General features: G+C 40.4%; 3 protein-coding genes across 9 annotated transcripts; all 3 read right to left on the reverse strand.

The window, feature by feature from the left end:
- Positions 1-7: 7 nt before the first annotated feature.
- On the reverse strand, positions 8-6,643 carry LOC120714950 (leucine-rich glioma-inactivated protein 1-like). Its single transcript, XM_040001615.1, has 8 exons — positions 5,739-6,643; positions 5,456-5,527; positions 4,825-4,896; positions 4,624-4,695; positions 3,780-3,851; positions 3,175-3,344; positions 2,917-3,081; positions 8-2,784 (listed from the first exon to the last, which is right to left on the reverse strand). Exons 1-8 carry the CDS (start codon positions 5,933-5,935, stop codon positions 1,967-1,969), a joined length of 1,638 nt encoding a protein of 545 aa, XP_039857549.1. The 5' UTR covers positions 5,936-6,643; the 3' UTR covers positions 8-1,966.
- Positions 6,644-9,696: 3,053 nt separating this feature from the next.
- LOC120715010 (free fatty acid receptor 4-like) lies at positions 9,697-12,396 on the reverse strand. The gene is given in 3 exon segments (XM_040001724.1): positions 9,697-10,592; positions 11,182-11,302; positions 11,304-12,396. Coding segments are annotated over 3 exon segments (1,047 nt in total). The 5' UTR covers positions 11,829-12,396; the 3' UTR covers positions 9,697-10,191.
- A 112-nt stretch (positions 12,397-12,508) lies between these two features.
- On the reverse strand, positions 12,509-18,591 carry LOC120714952 (centrosomal protein of 55 kDa-like). Of its 7 annotated transcripts, none has more exons than XM_040001622.1 (10): positions 18,439-18,591; positions 17,571-17,732; positions 17,350-17,469; positions 15,806-15,877; positions 15,437-15,587; positions 15,075-15,201; positions 14,483-14,669; positions 14,328-14,402; positions 13,938-14,060; positions 12,509-13,220 (listed from the first exon to the last, which is right to left on the reverse strand). In XM_040001622.1, exons 2-10 carry the CDS (start codon positions 17,721-17,723, stop codon positions 13,029-13,031), a joined length of 1,200 nt encoding a protein of 399 aa, XP_039857556.1. In that variant the 5' UTR covers positions 17,724-17,732; positions 18,439-18,591; the 3' UTR covers positions 12,509-13,028. The 7 variants fall into 7 exon arrangements, with proteins under 7 accessions (XP_039857556.1, XP_039857554.1, XP_039857551.1 ...); XM_040001620.1 differs by having other exon boundaries at positions 14,328-14,387; positions 17,242-17,469; XM_040001617.1 differs by having other exon boundaries at positions 17,242-17,469; positions 18,439-18,589.
- Positions 18,592-18,744: the final 153 nt, after the last annotated feature.

Here is an 18,744-nt window from a genome sequence, read left to right on the forward strand (position 1 = left end):
TTCTTTGATGGAGCCTTTCTAAAGAGCCTGATTTAGTCCTGCCACCAGTGTGATTGTGCAGGTACTTGTGTATCTCCTTGCTTGTGTGTTAATTTTCTTTCTTTCATTTTTTTTTTTTTTTTAATTTCAGCGGATTTTATTGTATTTATTCCATTACATTGTAATGTGCTGCTTTGTAGATTTGAGGCGTGCACTTTGTTGGAGAAAATAAAAAGGATTTTATTTGTTTGTATTTATTTTACTCCTATTTTTTTCATATCTGACATAATTACACACCTAGGGTTCAGGACAGTTTGCCTCATTTAGCTTAAGGAAGTACAGTGCTGTGCAACAGTCTCGAGTCACCACTGATTTCTTTACATCCGAGGAGCCAGATGTTCTTCAAATTTTTTTAAGTAGTCTTGAGCAGTAGTTCTCCAGGCTTTCTGAAGGTCCCTCGCCATCCTTATTTGGACACTGAAACCACAGAGCCTATGAACGATGTCAAAGATCACAGTTTGACAGGCATAAAATAGTATTTGTGTACAAATAAGATGTTTCCCAAACAGTTATTGCTTGAAAAATGACTTTGAAAAGGCCTTGGAAAAATTCTAAGACATGTGGAGGACAAAAGAAATGGAAGGCATACATTTTTTTTTTAACCAATTAACAGTATCTGAGTGTGATGTCATTAAGAAACAGAAAAAGAAATCCAGCAAAGACCCGACACAGGACCAAAGAGATTCAAATGGCCCTTCAGTTGATCCATTTGCTCTTAACTGAAGCTTGATCAGAGGTCTCAGTGGAAGGATGGCTGTGAGAAAGCCATTCTTAGGGAAGGGTGAAGTGTGCCAAATTACAAAAGAACTGGACTGAAAATCTTAACCATTTTTGATGTATAATCAGTTCCATGTATGTTTGAATAAATTGCCCTTTCCTATCAAAATATAAAGAAATGAGGATTGGCTCAAGACTTTTGCACAGTACTTTAGATATGCTGTTGTGTTTTTGGCTTTAAGTATGTCACACTGAAGACATATCATGCTACACAGCACTAGCAGGGAGCTCCGATGAAATGTTAAGCTTTATTGACTCTAAATTGCATGATATCAATCCTACTTATGACACAGTCAGTCACATTAGTCAAAGGTAAAGCATTATGACAAATGTCCTCCTTCATTTCAGTGCCCAAAAATGGTTGAAAATACCTTCAATAGTTCCCAGTTGTGAACAGCTGTATTTTCAATACTTTAAACATTATGCAAACTATTACAATAAAAGCATAAGCTGCAAGGATATACAAGTAGACTCTAACCTTTGATATTTTCCAAATCAAAGGCATCATTTCAAATCATTCTCCAACAATTATCTAATAATAATCTGTCGCGGTCGTTGGTAAACTCTTAAAAACTCTTAAAAGCTTCATTTACAAATGGAAAGACAGGAAAAATGTAAACATTTCATTTTGGCAGATTTCTTCAGTTAAACATGTTAATAGGTTAAAAAGTACAATTTCATTTGTTTCTGTAGATAAATATATGACATTAGAAATGTATAAACATTGAGTGACACAAAAGGCTGAACACACATTAAAAATTAAAAAGTTACTGGCCAGTGTTAGATGTATTAGTGAACATAGATCTGCATTTATTGGGATGGGACGGCCCGTGTAAGGCCCTGGTCATGCATTAATGACTTGACAACATATGCGATCTAATCCTAACTTGAGGTGCATGCACTGGACTCAAAATGCATCTCGGTCATATGCTTGGTTGAGATGCATACATTTATCCTTTAATCTACTGTGCACTAATTTAACTAGAAGAGTTTGAAAATCAGTAGGAGTAATGGCTGCTGTTCTCAAGTTAGGATCAACGCTTTCTGAGTTGTTCAGCACTGCATCTGCTGCAACAGCCTGCTGTCTAGACAAAAAAAAAAAATCACAAAATTCACCCACCAACCAATCTGCAACAGAAGAAAAATTAGCTCAGTTGCTCAGATCGATGATCCGGTGCTCATAGATCTGAGTTTTCCCTTTGAAACTGGAGGCCAGCAGGAATTGACGGTTGTCTATGGAAACTGGAGAGAAGGCCCTCGGTGCCTGTATGTTCAGCTCCTGAAATCGAACAAATTCGCCCTTCTTGGCATCCCAGCGGTAAACCTGGGTGAAAGAGTAATCGCTGCCAAGGATGGCGTATTGCCAGTTTCCCACAGCGAAGGGCTGGAATACCATGGAGCCACGAGAAGGCATGGTCTGCAATTCCCTAAAGAGGGCCCCGTCCCAGCGCATCACTTTGGAGTCACCAATGAAGCGCGTCAGGCAGATATACAGGTCGTTTTTGACCTGGAAATGCTTCACAGCGTAAACATCCTCCATCTCTGGGATGTCGGTGCGCCTGTCAAACATCTTGGTGCCTTTGTTCCACTGGTAGATGACGGGCCTCTGGGAGCTGCTGGACAGGATCAGGTGAGGCTTGGAGGAGATCTCCATGTATTCCACATCGGTGTCCCGATACCACTGGTGGAGGGACTGATGCCAGTAGAAGCCATTGCCGTTCCACTTGTAAATGGTGGTGGACCCGGCCTTGGAGCTGTCTGCTATGACGAAGAAGAATTCGCCATCGATGCGGAACGTCTCAACGTCGTTTGGTTTGCGGATTCGCAGGATGTCGATGCCTTGGAGCTTGATGAATTTGTTAGCGGACGTGTCACGCTTGTAGATGTGCGAGCCACCAAACAGCTGAGCCACAATGACAAAAAGCTGGTTGTCAATGACCAGGGGTTTGCAGACCACCGTGGATGTACCTGGTGAAGCAGAAGACAGGATAAAAAATAAATATCTTTCACCTCCAATAATTATCTCCATTGAGAGGTTTGAATCACCCCTCCTTTCAAACTTGCACAGCCCTTTCCCAAAAAAATGCATCTTTCACTTACTCTCAATAAAATCAAAGTTTCTGAAGACCATCTCCACGTGATCCCACTCTAGAAAGCTGCACTTCCCACTGAAGGGCTGAGCGAACACAACGTACTGGTCATTCCCAAAAGAAAATGCTTCCACTGATATGGAGTTAAAATCCATGGACTGGTAGGATTCAAACTCTGCAAGTGAAACAAAAAACACCCACTTGAAATAACTTTTTTTTTAATCCAGTGAAACTTTGAGAGAAAACAACTGTATTTATTGTACTCCACCTGTAGTGATGCAGTCGAATGACTGTGGCAGGAGGTCGTTGATCTTTTTGTCGAGCTGCGAGGCCGGGCCTTTACAGTAAATCTGATCCACGGTGGCATTGGTGCTGTATATCCACTCCACCAGCCATTTGAGCTTGCAGTCACAGGTGAACTGGTTCCCCCTCAAGTCTCTAAAGGGAAAACACCACCAAACTAAACTCCGCATGCTGTATTAAATGCATTCAGAAAGGCCTCTGCTTTATGAATGCATTTAATTCCCAAAAGCTGGAGTTACTGAAGTGTGACTACTGTTAGCTTTGCTCTGTGGCCCTCACAGCTTCAATCTTTGCCCTTATTATCATCAAGGGGGACTATAAAGGAGAACCGGACATCTTCAGTGGGTGATAGATTGCAAACTTATCTCTTTCCTCACTGCTGCATGCAATTTTAATAGTGTTAAAAGCACCAGCTGCCCACACATTTTTCGAGCCTCGGCTGAAGTGGAATAATGATACAGTGTTCTATATATAGAAGGCTGCACAGAAAACTCATTTATCTCAGTAGCACACATGTAAATTGAAATGCAATGAATCTCTTTGTTAGGCAAAGGTAAAATTCATACTTACACTTTTGTCAAGGCCTCGAGACCCTTGAACAAATCTTTGGGCAGCGTCTCAAGATTATTGTAGGCCAGACTCCTGAAAATAGATAAAAAATTGTGCTTAGTTTCTGGATACCACATTGATTATATGTGCATGCATCCCCCCCCCTCCCCATAGCCACACCATCTCAAACTATTAAATAATAATCTGTTTATGCAGTATTTCTGTATGTACACAGATATCTGTTAAGAAGCTTGGGGCACATATTGCCACCCTGGAGAGTACAGCAGGAACATTGCTTATTGTGGGTTTGAGGAAACATTAAGCTATTTTTAGCACTGCCTCCTCAGCCATTTTATGGCTTTCTCTGCTACAATGAAGACGGTGGAAAAAAGGCTTTTTCCTGTTGAGAAGACTTGGGTAGTATTTTATAAGTTTCTTTAGAGCCTATTCTTAAATATTATTGCATCAATAAAAGAAAATCTCAGAGCGTTTTTACTTATAATGTACTTTCACAAATCTGTAATGAAAGAATATTATACTTTCATTTACAGTGGACATTGACGGTGGCGGGATTTGCTTCGTAATCATATTCATAACAGCTGCACAATGTTGGGAGAAGTGTCTATGTGGCAATACAAGTTGCGCAATAAAAACTGTCAGCGTTTTACTGGAACAGTGCTTGTCTGCACCTGCACATAGATTACAATGTCTGATGCAAATGAGAGAAAGCTTCTCTTGTTCTCCCTCTTAAAGCAGGTCACCAGTGATTAGATTTTTAAATGAAATAGGTCACAAAATTAAATCCCCGTGCAACTGTTGTGTTTGTTTCTTTAATACCTCTAGTAAAAAAAGAAAAAGTACTTACAGGTGTACTAAGGTTTTCAGTCCACGAAAAGCATGCGCTGATATCGAATTGATTTGGTTGTTTTCAATGAATCTGAAAAGTTGTTGGATAAAATGCAGGAGACGGGAGATAATGTCAGGCAAATGCAACAAAACAATCACAAAATCAAAAACAAAAAAACAAAAAACCAACTTGAAGGATAATTTTGTACCAACTACTCACAGATATTCTAGGTGAGGAAGACCAATGAATGCATCCTCATTTATAGATTCCAGGTTGTTGGCTGTGAAGAGGCTGCATGGAGAAATCTCAAGTTAATATTTTTACTATTCAGGGTCAGCGAGTGGATAATAAAAATACATCTTGCCTAATAGAAAACCATTGTTGCTAACTGTAAACCACATACTTTTAAGACACGGATCTGTGCTCTCTGAGGATTCCTGCAGGCCTGCATGTCTGTTTTTAGACACAGTGTCTCTGTCAGTACTCCACCCAATGAGGAAATGAATTCCCTCATCAAAAGAAGGAATTACCCGTAAATTACTGGATTCACATTATTATACACAGAGACATTTTAATGCAAGGCTTGGAAGAAAGCCTAGCAGAGAGATTTAAAATCACCATGCCATGAAAAGGGATGCAGGAAAACCACGTTTTCAGCAAATGATTTTTTGGGTTTAAGGCTTCTCCAACCTAATCAATAGCCACAGCAACACCCGTTCTATCATAATGTGTAGCATCATTGAAGGGGGAAATGTCTTGAACATTAAACATGGCGTTGATCAGTTCACTGGGGACCGACAGAGTGCAAGAAAAGCAAGAAAAAAGTAAAAATTCCTAAGAGATTTCTCACAGGAGATGCAGAGCAGGCGTGAGGATGAAGCTCTCTTTCGGAATTTCAGTGAATTCAGACTTGACAAATGATCTGTGGGGGGGAAAACACGACACACACACGCATACTGTTTAGGCTTACAGCACAGACTGACGATCACTTATTGCAGTCTGTTCCTTGGATATGCAATTATTATGCAGTACTGGCGGAAAAATCCACGTCTTAACCAGCAGGTAGAGCTAAGCATGTTGCGTTCATCGCTGCAGTGGGTTTTTATTTCAAAACAATATTAAATAGAACTTACAAAGATGTGATTTCTCGGGGAAAGCTGCGAGGGATGAGTCCTGCGCTTTCGCACAGCGCGTTATCTTTGGAACATGTACACACTAAGGGACAGCGAGGCGGCTTGGGTCTCCTGCTGTCCACTAGAAGTATAACTGACGCCACCACAAGTAAGCCGAGCCAGAGCGATCTGCTGGGTATCTTGTGTGTATGTTCCATCCTTGAGATCCGCAGCGGGCACAACTTGCGCGTCGAACAGCCCTACACATGAACCAGGGTCTCCGCTGTGGTTCCTCTCCCACCGCTGCTGCAGCCGCTTCTGCCTGGAGGCCACGCGAATGTCCGCTCTTGTTTATCTCCGTGCGCCACCGCCGCTCTGGAGGTGATAAAACCGGGCGACCCGTGCGCCCACAGCGCCGTAATTACACCGAACCTCCAGACGAAAAGAAATCTAAACCCTCCGAGACAAAAGCAATAATAATAAATATATAATGTGACGCTTGCTGTGGAGTCTTGAAGCTCAGGAATATTCCAGCTGGCTCGGTGACAAACGCGGTGTGAGGGCAGGTGGGGATCCCAACGGGAGCAGACGGAGCATCTTCATCCAAAACCACGCCTATGATTTCAGCAAACGCCACTCTCTTCGTGTCAGGGTCTTGGAGGATTCCGCCCAATGGGCAACGGAATTGTGCAATTTTTTTTCGTGAATCAGCGGGAGAAGAAGAAGCTCTGACATGAGCCAGCGGACTGTCGTCTGTGGCGCAGACGCACACGAGCTTTCTATGCGGGAAGCGGATGGGAAACCCGCTGACAATTAATTGTGATTATGGAAATGTAGCTGCAACATTTGGCTCAAAACCAGATGTTGACTGTCAAAACGCTGCCGTTACAAATCACGGGTTCTTTAGTGCCGATAAAGTCACCGAAACTTTGTGCTTTCTTAAATATTCCCATATTTGTAAAATGTTGTGGGTATATTTCCTGGTTTGCACTCGGTTTCCATGACGACTGGAGGATGCAAAGTATTTCTGACCTGTGGTGGAGGGGTGTGGGGAAACCCTCCTGTCACTCTGACATCTGTTCTGCCTCAGTACCATCCCCCTCATCCTCTTAAACAAAGGGCAGGTTAAACGGTCTCTAAAATACACTCGTCTCTTTTCATGCTTTAATACTGCTGCAAGCCCCCACCTTCACAGTTTTATTGCAGTTTTCTCTTAATCTTCTGTGCCAGACACTTGCTTGTTCAGGAGGGTGCTCTTGGAGCCCTATAAGGCTGTCATCATCTCATTTCTTACTTCTGATTAATATGTTTACTCACTGTGGCTGTCAGGCCTGCATGCTTCTGACCCATCTTGGTACAAATATGCGCAGGCCTTTTGAAAAGTGCACAAATACTCACATGATTACAATACTTGATATCCTGCGCATGTTTACAGTGATATTACTAATGCAAGAGAATTAGAGGAGCGTGATCCTCCTCTGGGAGGTTTGAAAAATGAAGCTGGGAAGAATGAAGCTATTAGGCTGCTTCTAAGAAGTATCAGCAGCTGCTGGACCAGGGAGAGAACAGTGGATATTATTGTGTGTGCTGCAAGATGTTGTGTAGTGTCTGTGCTTCATAAATGTCACCATTCATCACCAGAGTAGGACACAGACTTTCCAGTAACAATATGACCACAGTGAGTCAAGTGTTTCTCACTTTTTAATAGGTATTTGGAGTTTCCTGTAATAAACACTGATCACTGACTACATTAGACTACTGTGTAATATTTTGTAGATTTCCCCTTTTTCACCCAAATAGCCCCTCTCCTAAGTCAGGGCGTTGACACAGGACCTCTGTGGGTGTTGTGTGGTTTAGGGGTGGAGTCTCAGTGGATCAGCCCTGTTCTGGCACATCCCCCAGATGCTCTTGCATTGAGATCTGAGGAGTTTGGAAGCTGGGGTGGCCTTTGTTGTGTCATTTGAGCCATGCCATAACAGTTATAGCAGTGTGACATCATCCTGATGGGAGATGCTGTTCCTTTGTATGAAGGGCTGGAACAATGTTTACATGGGTGGTAAGTGTCACTGTAGCATGATGAATCCAAGGACTCAAGCAGAATAATGCCCATGTAACAAATTATTCAGCGTTACTAACTTCACCTTTCAGTGCTTTTTAAAATATTGTTATTGATCATTGTTTGGGCCTGTATTAGCTTGTGACCTGACTTATCTGCCCCTTTACCTAAAGATGCATGAATAAAATTATATTATTTGTGGAGATGTTCAATCTTCACCCACTGGCTGTGGGTAAAATAGAGCCATTCTGTCTGGCAGTCTACACAAATGAGCTGAACTCCCCACTAGAGGGAAATGCTGAGCAAGGTAGATATGTTTAGTTGTCAGGTGGACTCACTAGCTTCATAAAATTCTTTCTCTAAGATTTACACCTTAAGGGGAAGAGAGCATCATCCACAGGGAGCTTTTCTACATGACTATCAAGATTTTAAATTGCTAGAGGCTCTCCCGCTCTGATCTTGAGCAAACTGAGTGAATGCACTTGTTTTGCAGGTCTGCCATCTTGTCAGCCCACAGAGTAGGCATACTTACTATATGAAAATATAGTATAATACCTCAATTATATGAAAAATGTAAACAAATAAAGCTCAAAATTATGTTTTGATGAACGATGAAATTACATCTTAGGATCCTTTCCTGTCCATCAGTGATTAAATGATGAAGAAGTAGAAGATGCTAATTATTGTTATGATGATATGATTATGAAAGTGTACACTGTGCCAAAAACACCCCGTAAAGCTTTTACAAGCAGCTGCTGCTCAAGAACTGCCCATCCAAGGCCTCCCTGCTGTTAAACTTACGCTGCCACCATAAGAGCGCGAAAAGACAATTAAACGATCACGATTTACGAGATCTTCAAAAATATTTCTATTCAGTAAACAAAAGCAGAGGAATAAATAACATTTGATTCCCTAGAAAAAAGCTAGATAAATATAACTGTTTATTTCTTTTAGACAGATCAGTCAGACCATAGCTGTCTGCAGCAGTTTGCTCAGCCTTGGATGCAGAAACCAAACAAATGTTTTGTGGACAAATCACAGCTGAAATGAAGCTTGACATCCTGATCTGTTTCAGTCTGGCTTTAACAACATCATCTACGTGGTGCATCAGCTTACCAGAACAGTTTGCATGTCATTTGATTTGGACTCTGTCTGGCACATGAGCATTTCCTTAACAAACATCTTTCCTCCACCCTATACTATTCAGTTTTGTTTTTTTACTATTTAGAGTGAATAGATAAAGAATGGTGTCAGAGCCTGTTGTAAGAGAGAAAGACAAAAACAATCTCTTCCATCCATTAAGTTTCTCCATAAGATATTGTGTAAAATGACAAATACAGTATATTAATTATGTATTTTTTGAAATTATAAATTTGTGCAGTTAATAAAAATTCCACTACTTGAAATATGTGTGTAATGGTTTAAAAGAAAGATTCCTCAGTTTAATCCTGGGAAGGAGGCACAAATTCTTTTGTGGTTGCCACATCAGGATGGGCATGTGGTGTAAAAGATGGTCATTAGAGTTTACAAGATACCATGCAGTTCAAAGAAAAGTTCCAGTCTTTCATATAGAACAAGTGAATCAATCATTTGGGAAACAGCTAAAGGGTTATGATGCTGTTATAAGCTTTGAGACAACAGCATAAAAAAGTCAGAAATGCAGTGAAACACCAGGTGGACAACTCAGGAGGATAAGAAATAAGTTGGTCAAACAATATGCAAAACCTTTTGGCAGTATTTGAGCCAGAAGCACAATAGATAGATAGATAGATAGATAGATAGATAGATAGATAGATAGATAGATAGATAGATAGATAGATAGATAGATAGATAGATAGATAGATAGATAGATAGATAGATAGATAGATAGATAGATAGATAGATAGATAGATAGATAGATAGATAGATAGATCGATCGATCGATCTTTAGCCCTCAATAACCTTTTGGAAACACTGCTTTTGACACTAATGCAGAATCCTGTAGGTGTTGCATTCACACTCTTTGTCTTATATGTGACGTGTACAAAAGCCACCAGACATACATGCTTTGCACTATTTCAGGAATGTCAAACTTAATGTCCGGTGTCCAAATTTGGCCTGGCAAAGACTCTAATCTGGCCCACTGGAAGGCTTTAAAAATTTTGTAAAAATAATCAAGCTTTATAGCCTAATGAAAAAGACCTCCACCACAGCCATTCATACTACAGTAAAGTAATGAACAAATATATGAACAATTAAGGAACTGACAAAATCCCTGTTTTTTCACTACTATAGAAAAAAAATATGTTCTGTTTTATATTTACAAGACAATCTGAACAACAAGCTACTAGAACGTTTTCTGTAATTTTTTACATTTATTTCTTACAATTTCTTACCATGACCCTGTATTTGACATGATTATGGATGTATTCCCAGTGTTCACCCACTGGTGGGTCTTTTTCTCACTGGAAACACAACTGAGCCACAGCAGCGTTTGCGCCAGCTGTTCTTGAACTGGCAGACCGAGTAGAGGATGGGATTGAGCGCTGAATTTGCCAGAGTGAACGTCACCACCCAGAAGAACATGGTGGAAGAGACATATATGTGACCCTGTATGTTGTGGGCCAGTATGACGAAGAAGATAATGAAAATAGGGCTCCACATGACTAAGAAGGAAAGCATCAAGACCAGCATAGTACGGAACAGCTTCATATCCTGGCGGGAGATGTAGTAGTGAGGAGAGTCTCCATTGGGGTGCTGACGGTCTCTGGGTCGGAGCCTTAACCTGCAATTTTTAGCAATCTGGAACAGAAATACAATATTTGATACAATGCAAACACCTGTGGTTACAGAGACATGATGAAACCATTTACACACCCTGATTGATCTGTATATGGATTTACACATGAAGCATGGAAACAGTTTTATTTGTCTCATCCATAAAGTCTACTGAGCGCTAAAATCAATTTGCAGCTGGTCACCATGTTCTTCTGTTCTCTGTGTCACACTCATGGATACATTGGCATAACTGGTTGCCCAGTTTAGTGTTAACAGTTGATAGCGGAGATCACTGAACGTACACACAAAGGTAATAATTAGTAAGCGCACATTTTCCCCCCCACGGGGACAGAGAAATGTCTAAGAAATCAGGATATCCATGCATTAATTCAAGGAAGAATGCTTATTTAATTAATAATATAAGTATAATGACAGCTGGAAAAAGAAACTGAAGTGGCCAAAAAACATTTTTAGTTTAAAAATTAAGTTAACTCATGTATATTTCTGTCTTCATGTAAGAAACTTGTAAATTGAGAAAACGGTAAATTCAGAGCTGGATTTTTACAATTTGCGTTAGAAGCATAAAAACAGACAACAGCTGATCTGTCCTTCTCCTCGCTGCCTGCCATCTTTAGCAAAGACAGCATTAACCCACCTGCAATATTTTGCTGTAACTAACCAGAATGATGAGTCCTGGGAAAAGGAAGCTCAGGGCAGTGAAGACTACGTTCCACACAATCTCCCCTGCTGGGTCAGGCCACTTGAGAGTACAGATGTGGCCGTGTTCCTGCGGAGATAATAACAAACATAGGCATGGCTTTATTGTAGAAATATTTCCTCTTTTTTAAATTCATCCATACCAGCTTTGGGAAATCCACTTCCATCACAGTGAAGAACAGACTGAGGGGGAGGGAGGTGAGTGCAGAGAAAGCCCAGATGAAGACGAGGGTCACAGTCACCATCCTGGGAGCCAGACTTGGCACAGTCTGCAGCCGGAGAATAGCCTGGACTCTCTCCACACTGATCGTGGCCAAGGTTGTGATGGCGACACAGCCACTCATACAGATGACATAGAGCAATGTGTAGCAGGCTGCATACCCCAGCTCCCAGGACACGGTCCAACGCACTGTCACAATCAGCGGGATCATGCTGACGAACAGCAGATCAGCCACGAACAAGTTGAGCGTCAGGATGGTCTTATTGGCAAGCAGCCTGCGTCCACAGGTTACCAGGACTGCAGCTCCTGCATTTGCAGCTACAGAGACCAGAAAGACTGCACTGATAGCTGCGGTTTCCATTATAGTGGTAGCAACCTGATTTGAGTGATGCAGCTCAGAGAAGAAAGAAAAAAAAGTCAAGTTTCTCAAGTGAAGGGAATGAATGTGAAGGTCTGTATCCATGCAGGCTGAAAAGGTACTAAATGTGAAATGCACACACTGCTCACTCCTGCAGACAAACAGAAAAATGAATGTTGACAGATGCTGATAAGAAGTAAAAGGGTGGAGACTAGACTTTCTGATGGTGTTTGCTCTGCAATGCTTAAAAGGAAGTCTTTGCATTTTCACTTTAAGTGATGACGTGATGATGTGCTTACTCACATTTGGACATAAAAACATGAATTTGGTTTGTTGCTTACCTAATAAATAACATATCGTTTTTAGCTTTAAACTATTTTTTGATAAATTTCTAAAATATGTGTTTTCTTGTTTTTAATGACAAGTAGTCTGAGAAATTTGTTAAGTGCTGCACTTTGGAAATATTTCTTTCTAAATTGATTTTATTTTGCTCTTTTCACTGCCTTCTGTTTTAAGCACATAGTTTACATGTAACAAAATGTGCTATAGAAATAAACCTACCACTGCAGTTTGCTAAAACACTTCCTGCTAAAAAGCAACAACACTCAAAACATCAAATAGTTGCTTGTATATTTGTATATATCAGTTGAAACCAAAAATAATTTGAGTGCATCAAAAAAAGATCAATATCAGTAGATTTATTACATGGAGCACAGTTTCTACAGAGTACTTAAACCAAACTTCAAACAATTTTCCATCTAATAGTTTATTTTGTACAAAAACATGCAAGGTGTTATTCCTCTGCAATCCCTCCGCATCCAGCACAGCTGGTGTGCTAGTCCAGTCCAGATAATACAAGGCCAGTTTAGAGAGACAACCTGTAAATACTATAGAATGAAAACAAGATGTAGCCCTTTACATAGTGCATTTATTGCTAATTACAGATTTCAAGCAGCTGCAACAGTATGCTGCCAAGAGCTGTAAGCAGCTGCAGCTGCCTGGCTGTGCTGGATGAAGCAGAGATTGCTCCAAACTCAGTTACATTTCTGGGGAAATCTTTGCTGTTATGTTTAATCAAAGCTTTGAGGATTCGTTTCAAACACAGCTTAAGCAACTTGTCACATTAATTTATCAAAATAACTTGAATTTAACAACCAATCCATCTTAAAGAAGATGCATATTTAAAGAGCTTCCGGGCTCAGCTCAGTTTAGACAGATTTCTAGATGGTTCATCAGTTCTCGGTGGTGACTGACTGGATACTCGGCCTGGCAGACGGGACACTCCAGGAAGCTTTCATTCATCAAGTTGCTGTGAGGCGAGGACGTCAGGCTGGGTCTGGAGAACTGGGACAGGGGAGGGTTCGTTTCACCTGAGCTCTGATCCGGCTCCTCTCTCTAACATAAACAACATCATCCATCAGTTACACTTTAGTCCTGGGATTAAAAAAACTAACAAAAAAAAAGAAAACTGCTAAATTTATTCCAAAGTAAATCTTAAAGCTACACTATTTTTTACAATAACACAGTAGGCTGAGTATGAAAAGTGCTGCTTTTTACTTGATTTTACAACTTGAATTCGTTTTGAATGTTTGCTTTAACTGTGGTTCGTGCAGAAAATTATCAATGGAAGAAATTACAGCAGCAGACACGCAAAGTGAGGAAACATCTGGTGTGCTCAGGTGAACAAAAGGCAGTAAGTACTGAATATTCAGTGACCAGGCAAATAAAAACACAGCTCCAAATGAAAATTAATGTTGCCTGCAACACTGAATTGGTTAAAAAAGGAAAACAAAATACTGGCAGCTGCTAGAGCTACCCCTCAGCCTCCTAGTAGACAAACCTATGGTATCAATTTGAAACTCCTAGGTCATTTCCTTCTTAAGTTATTACAAGATTTTAAGAAAACTTGACCTCTGATCTTGAGGTCGAGATTACAAAATCCTGTGTTGCCTTGTTCATGAGTTATCATGTTCAGAAACGTTGGCGTCCACACCACGATGGGGTGGGCACTCTTTATCCTTTAAAGGCTGAGGGGTAAAAACTCTATTAATGCAGCTTTAAGTTTGATCACAGATCAATCTTATCATCCTTTGATTAGATACTGACGCCAACCTTTAACTGCTTTGCCACATGGCCTTTTCCTTTTTGCAATGCCTTCAGAACTTTGACCATTTGCTTCTTTAAATAAGAGCAATTCTGCCTCTCATCCTCAAGGTCTTGTGAAGAAATCTGGATCTAAAATGTAAAAAATTGTCACTGCGATGAACTGAATGAATAACACTATAATAAAAGAGATAATGTGTGGCTGTAGAAGGCAGGCACAGACAAAACAGAGCACACTGTGTTTGCATACTGCAACCTTTTTATCTCCAAAAGACTTATTAAAAAACACAAACTGGCCATCCTCTGTGCATTGTCATTAATCTGCGCCATCATTAACAATGGGTAGGTCAGCAACACGAAACTGCGAAAACTAACAGAAAGTAAATGTGCCTGTCATACCTGTCGCTCTAGGTCTGCAATCTTTTCCTGGTCTGCATGGTGACGATTTAACATAAACCTCTGAAAGAGATTCGCCTGATTGGAGAGTAATTTTTCTGTGATTTCATTGGCTCTTTCTTCCCTCATGTGAGCACATAAAGATTTTTACTTTTTACCTGCAGCTCAGAGTTTCCCGACCTTCTTCTCTCATCATCCAGCACGCCCTGGAGGACTTCTCTCACATCTCTCTGTTGTTGCTCTTCATCCTCAGGGCAATTCTGCACTTCCTGTGTGCTTCTGCTCAACCTTTCAGCTTGCAGCTGCTGTTTGAGCTCCTCCACTTCCCTTTCTCTTTCCTTGCACCTACAGATCATTTTTGCCTGTCAAATAGCTAACCACCAACTTAAATGGAAACATATAATCATTACAGCCATTCTCAAACTTCAGACTGCTGACCATTTTAAAGTATAAAGATAACCTGTCTGCTTTTGTTTTTGGTATCAAAAAAAAGGCAGAAAAGAAAATTAAGAATTCCGTTTTAAATCGCGTGGCATCAAGTAGTTCTTAAAGTTAATCCATTTTTAATGGATTATTTAATTGGAATTATAAAATAAGCAAAACTACTGACAATTATAAAATATATTTTCAAAATGTAAAAAGTAACTCCTGGTAGCCCACCTGCAATACAGGTACAGTCCACCAGAGGGCTGCAGTCCACACTTTGTCTATTACTGATCTATTTTTTATGCCTTGATTTTTCAAACATACCAATTTTGGGTGATCATCAGATTTTGGTGGGTCACTTCAACTCGTTCCCTCAGTACCTCCAGTTCATCCTTGGCTTTCTGGAGGAGTCTTTCATAATGCTCCTGCATCTGGCTTATTTTCTCTTTCTCTACAATAAGAAAAAGAAATCAAAAATTAAAAGCAGAAGTGGGAAACAAAAGCATGTCTACTCAGATGTGTGCCATGTGGCATTAAAAAAAGATAAATGAAGCACATGAGGACACATTCTGTTACAGTGGGCTACTATTGGACAATCTTGATATCTTAAAAACTTGTTGTGACAGACTGCTGCCCCTTGTCGCCCCAGTGGTGAGTGTCCGCTGCCCACTATCCTCTTGGCTCACCGTCTGAATGGTCCTCATTGTGCTGCTGTGAACGGGCCTGATTGGCTTCATTCAGCTGCTTCTCTAGCCATAACATTCTGGCCAGAATCGCCCTCACATAGGCCTCTCTCTGCTGGTCATACTCCAGCCACTGCTTGTTTTTTTCCAAGGCCTCAGGGCATTGAATGAAATAATGAGAAGCACATAAAAGAAAAGACAGAAACAGATCTTTGCCAGAAAGATGTCTCCAAACCACAAACACTTAGTACGACATGTATACTGTAGCCTGACTTGTAAGTAAAAACGGACTAAAAGAAGATTAAGGGGAAGGATAGGAGTGGATAGAAAAACACAGGGGGCATTTCCCAGCTGTGCCAAGAAAACACTTACATCTCTGAGATGAATTTGGACCTCTGCCACAGCTTCATTACTCGTGGAAACCTGTTCATCAGCTGTGGAGTCCTACCAGAGAGACCAGAAAGACACAAAACAATACTGCACATTTGAAAATGAGCAATTCATATTAACAGTCTCTTAGTTGCTACGATAAAAAACAAAAGCTAGCTGGCAGGCAGAACAGCTCAAAAAAGATCCATAACATCTCTATGATGACTATCATGGCTCTCAGTATCCTAATGGTAGTGAGACTGAAAAATACCTGCTGCTATCTAGTGGTATAACTGGGGCAAGAGGGGCTTAATTAGCTAAACAGATGCTGGAAAGTCTAAGAGTAATGTGAGCAGTGTGAAGGAAATAATCACATTCACATGACTGCATCTGAAGCAGCACAGCTGCAAATTTAACAAGCAATTAAAAATGCTCCACACAACATCGAGACCTTTTCTTGTTTGCTGGATTATAACAGAGAGACTGACAAACATTCATGCTAGAATCGCCAATCAAGGCCCAGCTACTGGATTCAAATCCAGGACCTTCTTAGTCTAAGGTGATGGTACTAACCATTCTGCTTCCACTATTTTCAGACAGCTTTCTTCCACCAGTAAACCAGTGCAGAAAAATGTTGCTCCCATTGCACCTACAGTGGACACGTCTGTCCACAACAGTCACCAGCTAGTGGCATGCAGTGGAACTATCTCAATGACACACTGGTCTATAAACAACACTCCACTGAGCCAGAATTCCTACTCGAAGGACTCTCTATAGGAAGCTGGCCAGTATGACCCACTAAGCTTCATCCTGTTGACCAGTTGGGCAAAAATTGGGCAAAACTTTTTTAGGCCCCCTGGATGATACCAAGGTGCTTAGAAGATGATTTGATGTTGTTGGCAAGAGGGACAATTTAGTGACAGACATCCAAACACAAGATACTCAGTTTTGTCAGAATAAAGGAGGAGGACATTTGAAGATTTATTTATTAATGGTAGTAAAGCATTCATAGAGGTAGGAGAAGCTGTTGAGCATCCAGACTGCTAAACTAAAGGTCTGAGATAAAACTTACTCAGCTAATACAACTTCCCAAATACAAAGCTTCAGAGGAAGAGACAGACACTGATGCCTGCCTTTCCAAATGAATACAAAAGTCATGACTGACATTTAAGGGGAGCTGTGTTGGAAAGCTCAGCAGTGACCCCTTGTGGGAAAGGAATTATTTGCATTGACATCACTGGCTGTCCCCTGCAGTAGCAGGGCAAAAAACCTGGCAAGCAATTAAGCATGCCTAACATGCTCCAGACCTTTTTCTGTGCTTTAACCAGACAATGCTATATGGTCTATAGATTTGAAGAGAAAGATGTACTGGGTTAAACACAACTGTTTGTTTTTACTGCTTCCAACATTATAATCTCTAATTTGAAAATCTGCTATACCTGCTTCCCTGTAACTTTGTTCTCGACATACTGACACCTTGTTGAGATGACCTCAAGCTTCTCCTCGATTTCCTCAATCTCTCTGGAGTAACGGGATATGCTACTCACTGCATCCACTGGTCTCTTTTCTTTTTCACACAGCTGCTCAGAGGGTGAAGCAGTTTTCTCATGTTTCGTCCTAAATTCCCGGGTACACTCGAGCCTCATGGCTTCAAGAGAGAGGAATCTCTACATGGAGACACAACAAAACATCTTTTAAATATTGGCAGGATGTATTGATACAAAAAAATTGTAAAAATAATTAGACTTAGCAGTGTGAGCATGATTACCTCTACAAGCTTATTATGCTGCGACTGCTGATGGGTCAGTTCAGCCAGGGTCCTTTTCAGGCAGGCATTCTCTTTCCTGAGGCTGCTGACAACCATGGCAAGCTCTGAGTTGAGCTTTTTCTTGAGAGAGCGCTTGTATTTAGATGCTGCCATCCCTGTTACCTGCTCACAAGTATCACAGGAGCAATGCATCTTAGAATATGAAACATCAACAATACGAGCAGGATTACATTACCTAATATTCACGAGCAAAGACAACTTCACCAAAGTTTGATTTCTGAGCAGTAATTTTATAATTAGTTTGTAATGTATTGCATTGCAGCTAGTTGCTTTTGACTTTGAAACCTAGTGTATTTTTAAATATATATACATATATTTTTTTTACTTATTCTTTATTTTATTTAAAGGTGTCTCTAAATTTATTAGCAACGCACCTACATCCCACTACATGTAAGAAAAATTGAATTAAATAAATCTGGCATCAGCAAAGTGCTAACCCCACACACACACACGTTAAAATATATTTTTGTGTCTATCGCTAGTTAACAAGCTAACAGTTAACATGCTAACAAAATCGCTCATACTTAAGAGTTAAACTGGATACCGAATATTGGTCTCTCATATCTATAAAATAACATTAATGATGTAAAAAACCGCTTATAACCGCCATAATCTATAAGGTTTTTGCTAGACAGAATTAAAGCTACTTTAGCTAGATAGCCAACGTTAAATAGCTAGTGTTACCATTTAGCTAACGTTATTATAACGGTATTGAAATATGACTGCTCATTTTAAAATAAATCTTACTTTCTTAAGGTATTGTTTTACCAAATCTGCTGCAACACCTACTGGGTTTATATTTTGTTACCTAAAGATGGTGTTGACTGTCAAATTGTGAAGTTGGATGATTATGGCAACCTTTCTTCATCGCTCACTAGCGTGAAAACGGAGAAGGGGAGGAGCTCAGCGGATAAAACTGGTGTTAAATAATAACAATATTGCCTTTCTATATGAATGTTTTTGCAGCTTATTAACTTTTAGATTTAACATAAAAGTGTGTGGCTTTACTTAATAGAAGAAACGTTACTTTAAGCAAATATTTAAAAAAAATTGACTGCAGGGGAAGATGGCAGTACTTAGGCATCACCACAGAGTGGCGCTGCAGCACAGGATG

The sequence above is a fragment of the Simochromis diagramma genome, unplaced genomic scaffold (genome assembly GCF_900408965.1).
Source record: "Simochromis diagramma unplaced genomic scaffold, fSimDia1.1 OVJJ01000421.1, whole genome shotgun sequence".
NCBI lineage: Eukaryota > Metazoa > Chordata > Actinopteri > Cichliformes > Cichlidae > Simochromis > Simochromis diagramma.

Bases quoted from the DNA above. Each gene is read 5' to 3' on its own strand.
- LOC120714950 (XM_040001615.1), bottom strand. From the start codon at position 5,935: ATGGAACATACACACAAGATACCCAGCAGATCGCTCTGGCTCGGCTTA. The intron at 5,528-5,738 runs GTAAGTTCTATT...TCCCCCCCACAG, and splicing joins CCCCGAGAAATCACATCTTT to ATCATTTGTCAAGTCTGAAT. The intron at 2,785-2,916 runs GTAAGTGAAAGA...CTGCTTCACCAG, and splicing joins AAACTTTGATTTTATTGAGA to GTACATCCACGGTGGTCTGC.
- LOC120714952 (XM_040001617.1), bottom strand. From the start codon at position 17,723: ATGGCAGCATCTAAATACAAGCGCTCTCTCAAGAAAAAGCTCAACTCA. The intron at 17,470-17,570 runs GTAATCATGCTC...GTCTCCATGTAG, and splicing joins AGCATAATAAGCTTGTAGAG to AGATTCCTCTCTCTTGAAGC. The intron at 14,670-15,074 runs GTATGTTTGAAA...AATGATCTGTAG, and splicing joins CTGATGATCACCCAAAATTG to GTGCAAGGAAAGAGAAAGGG.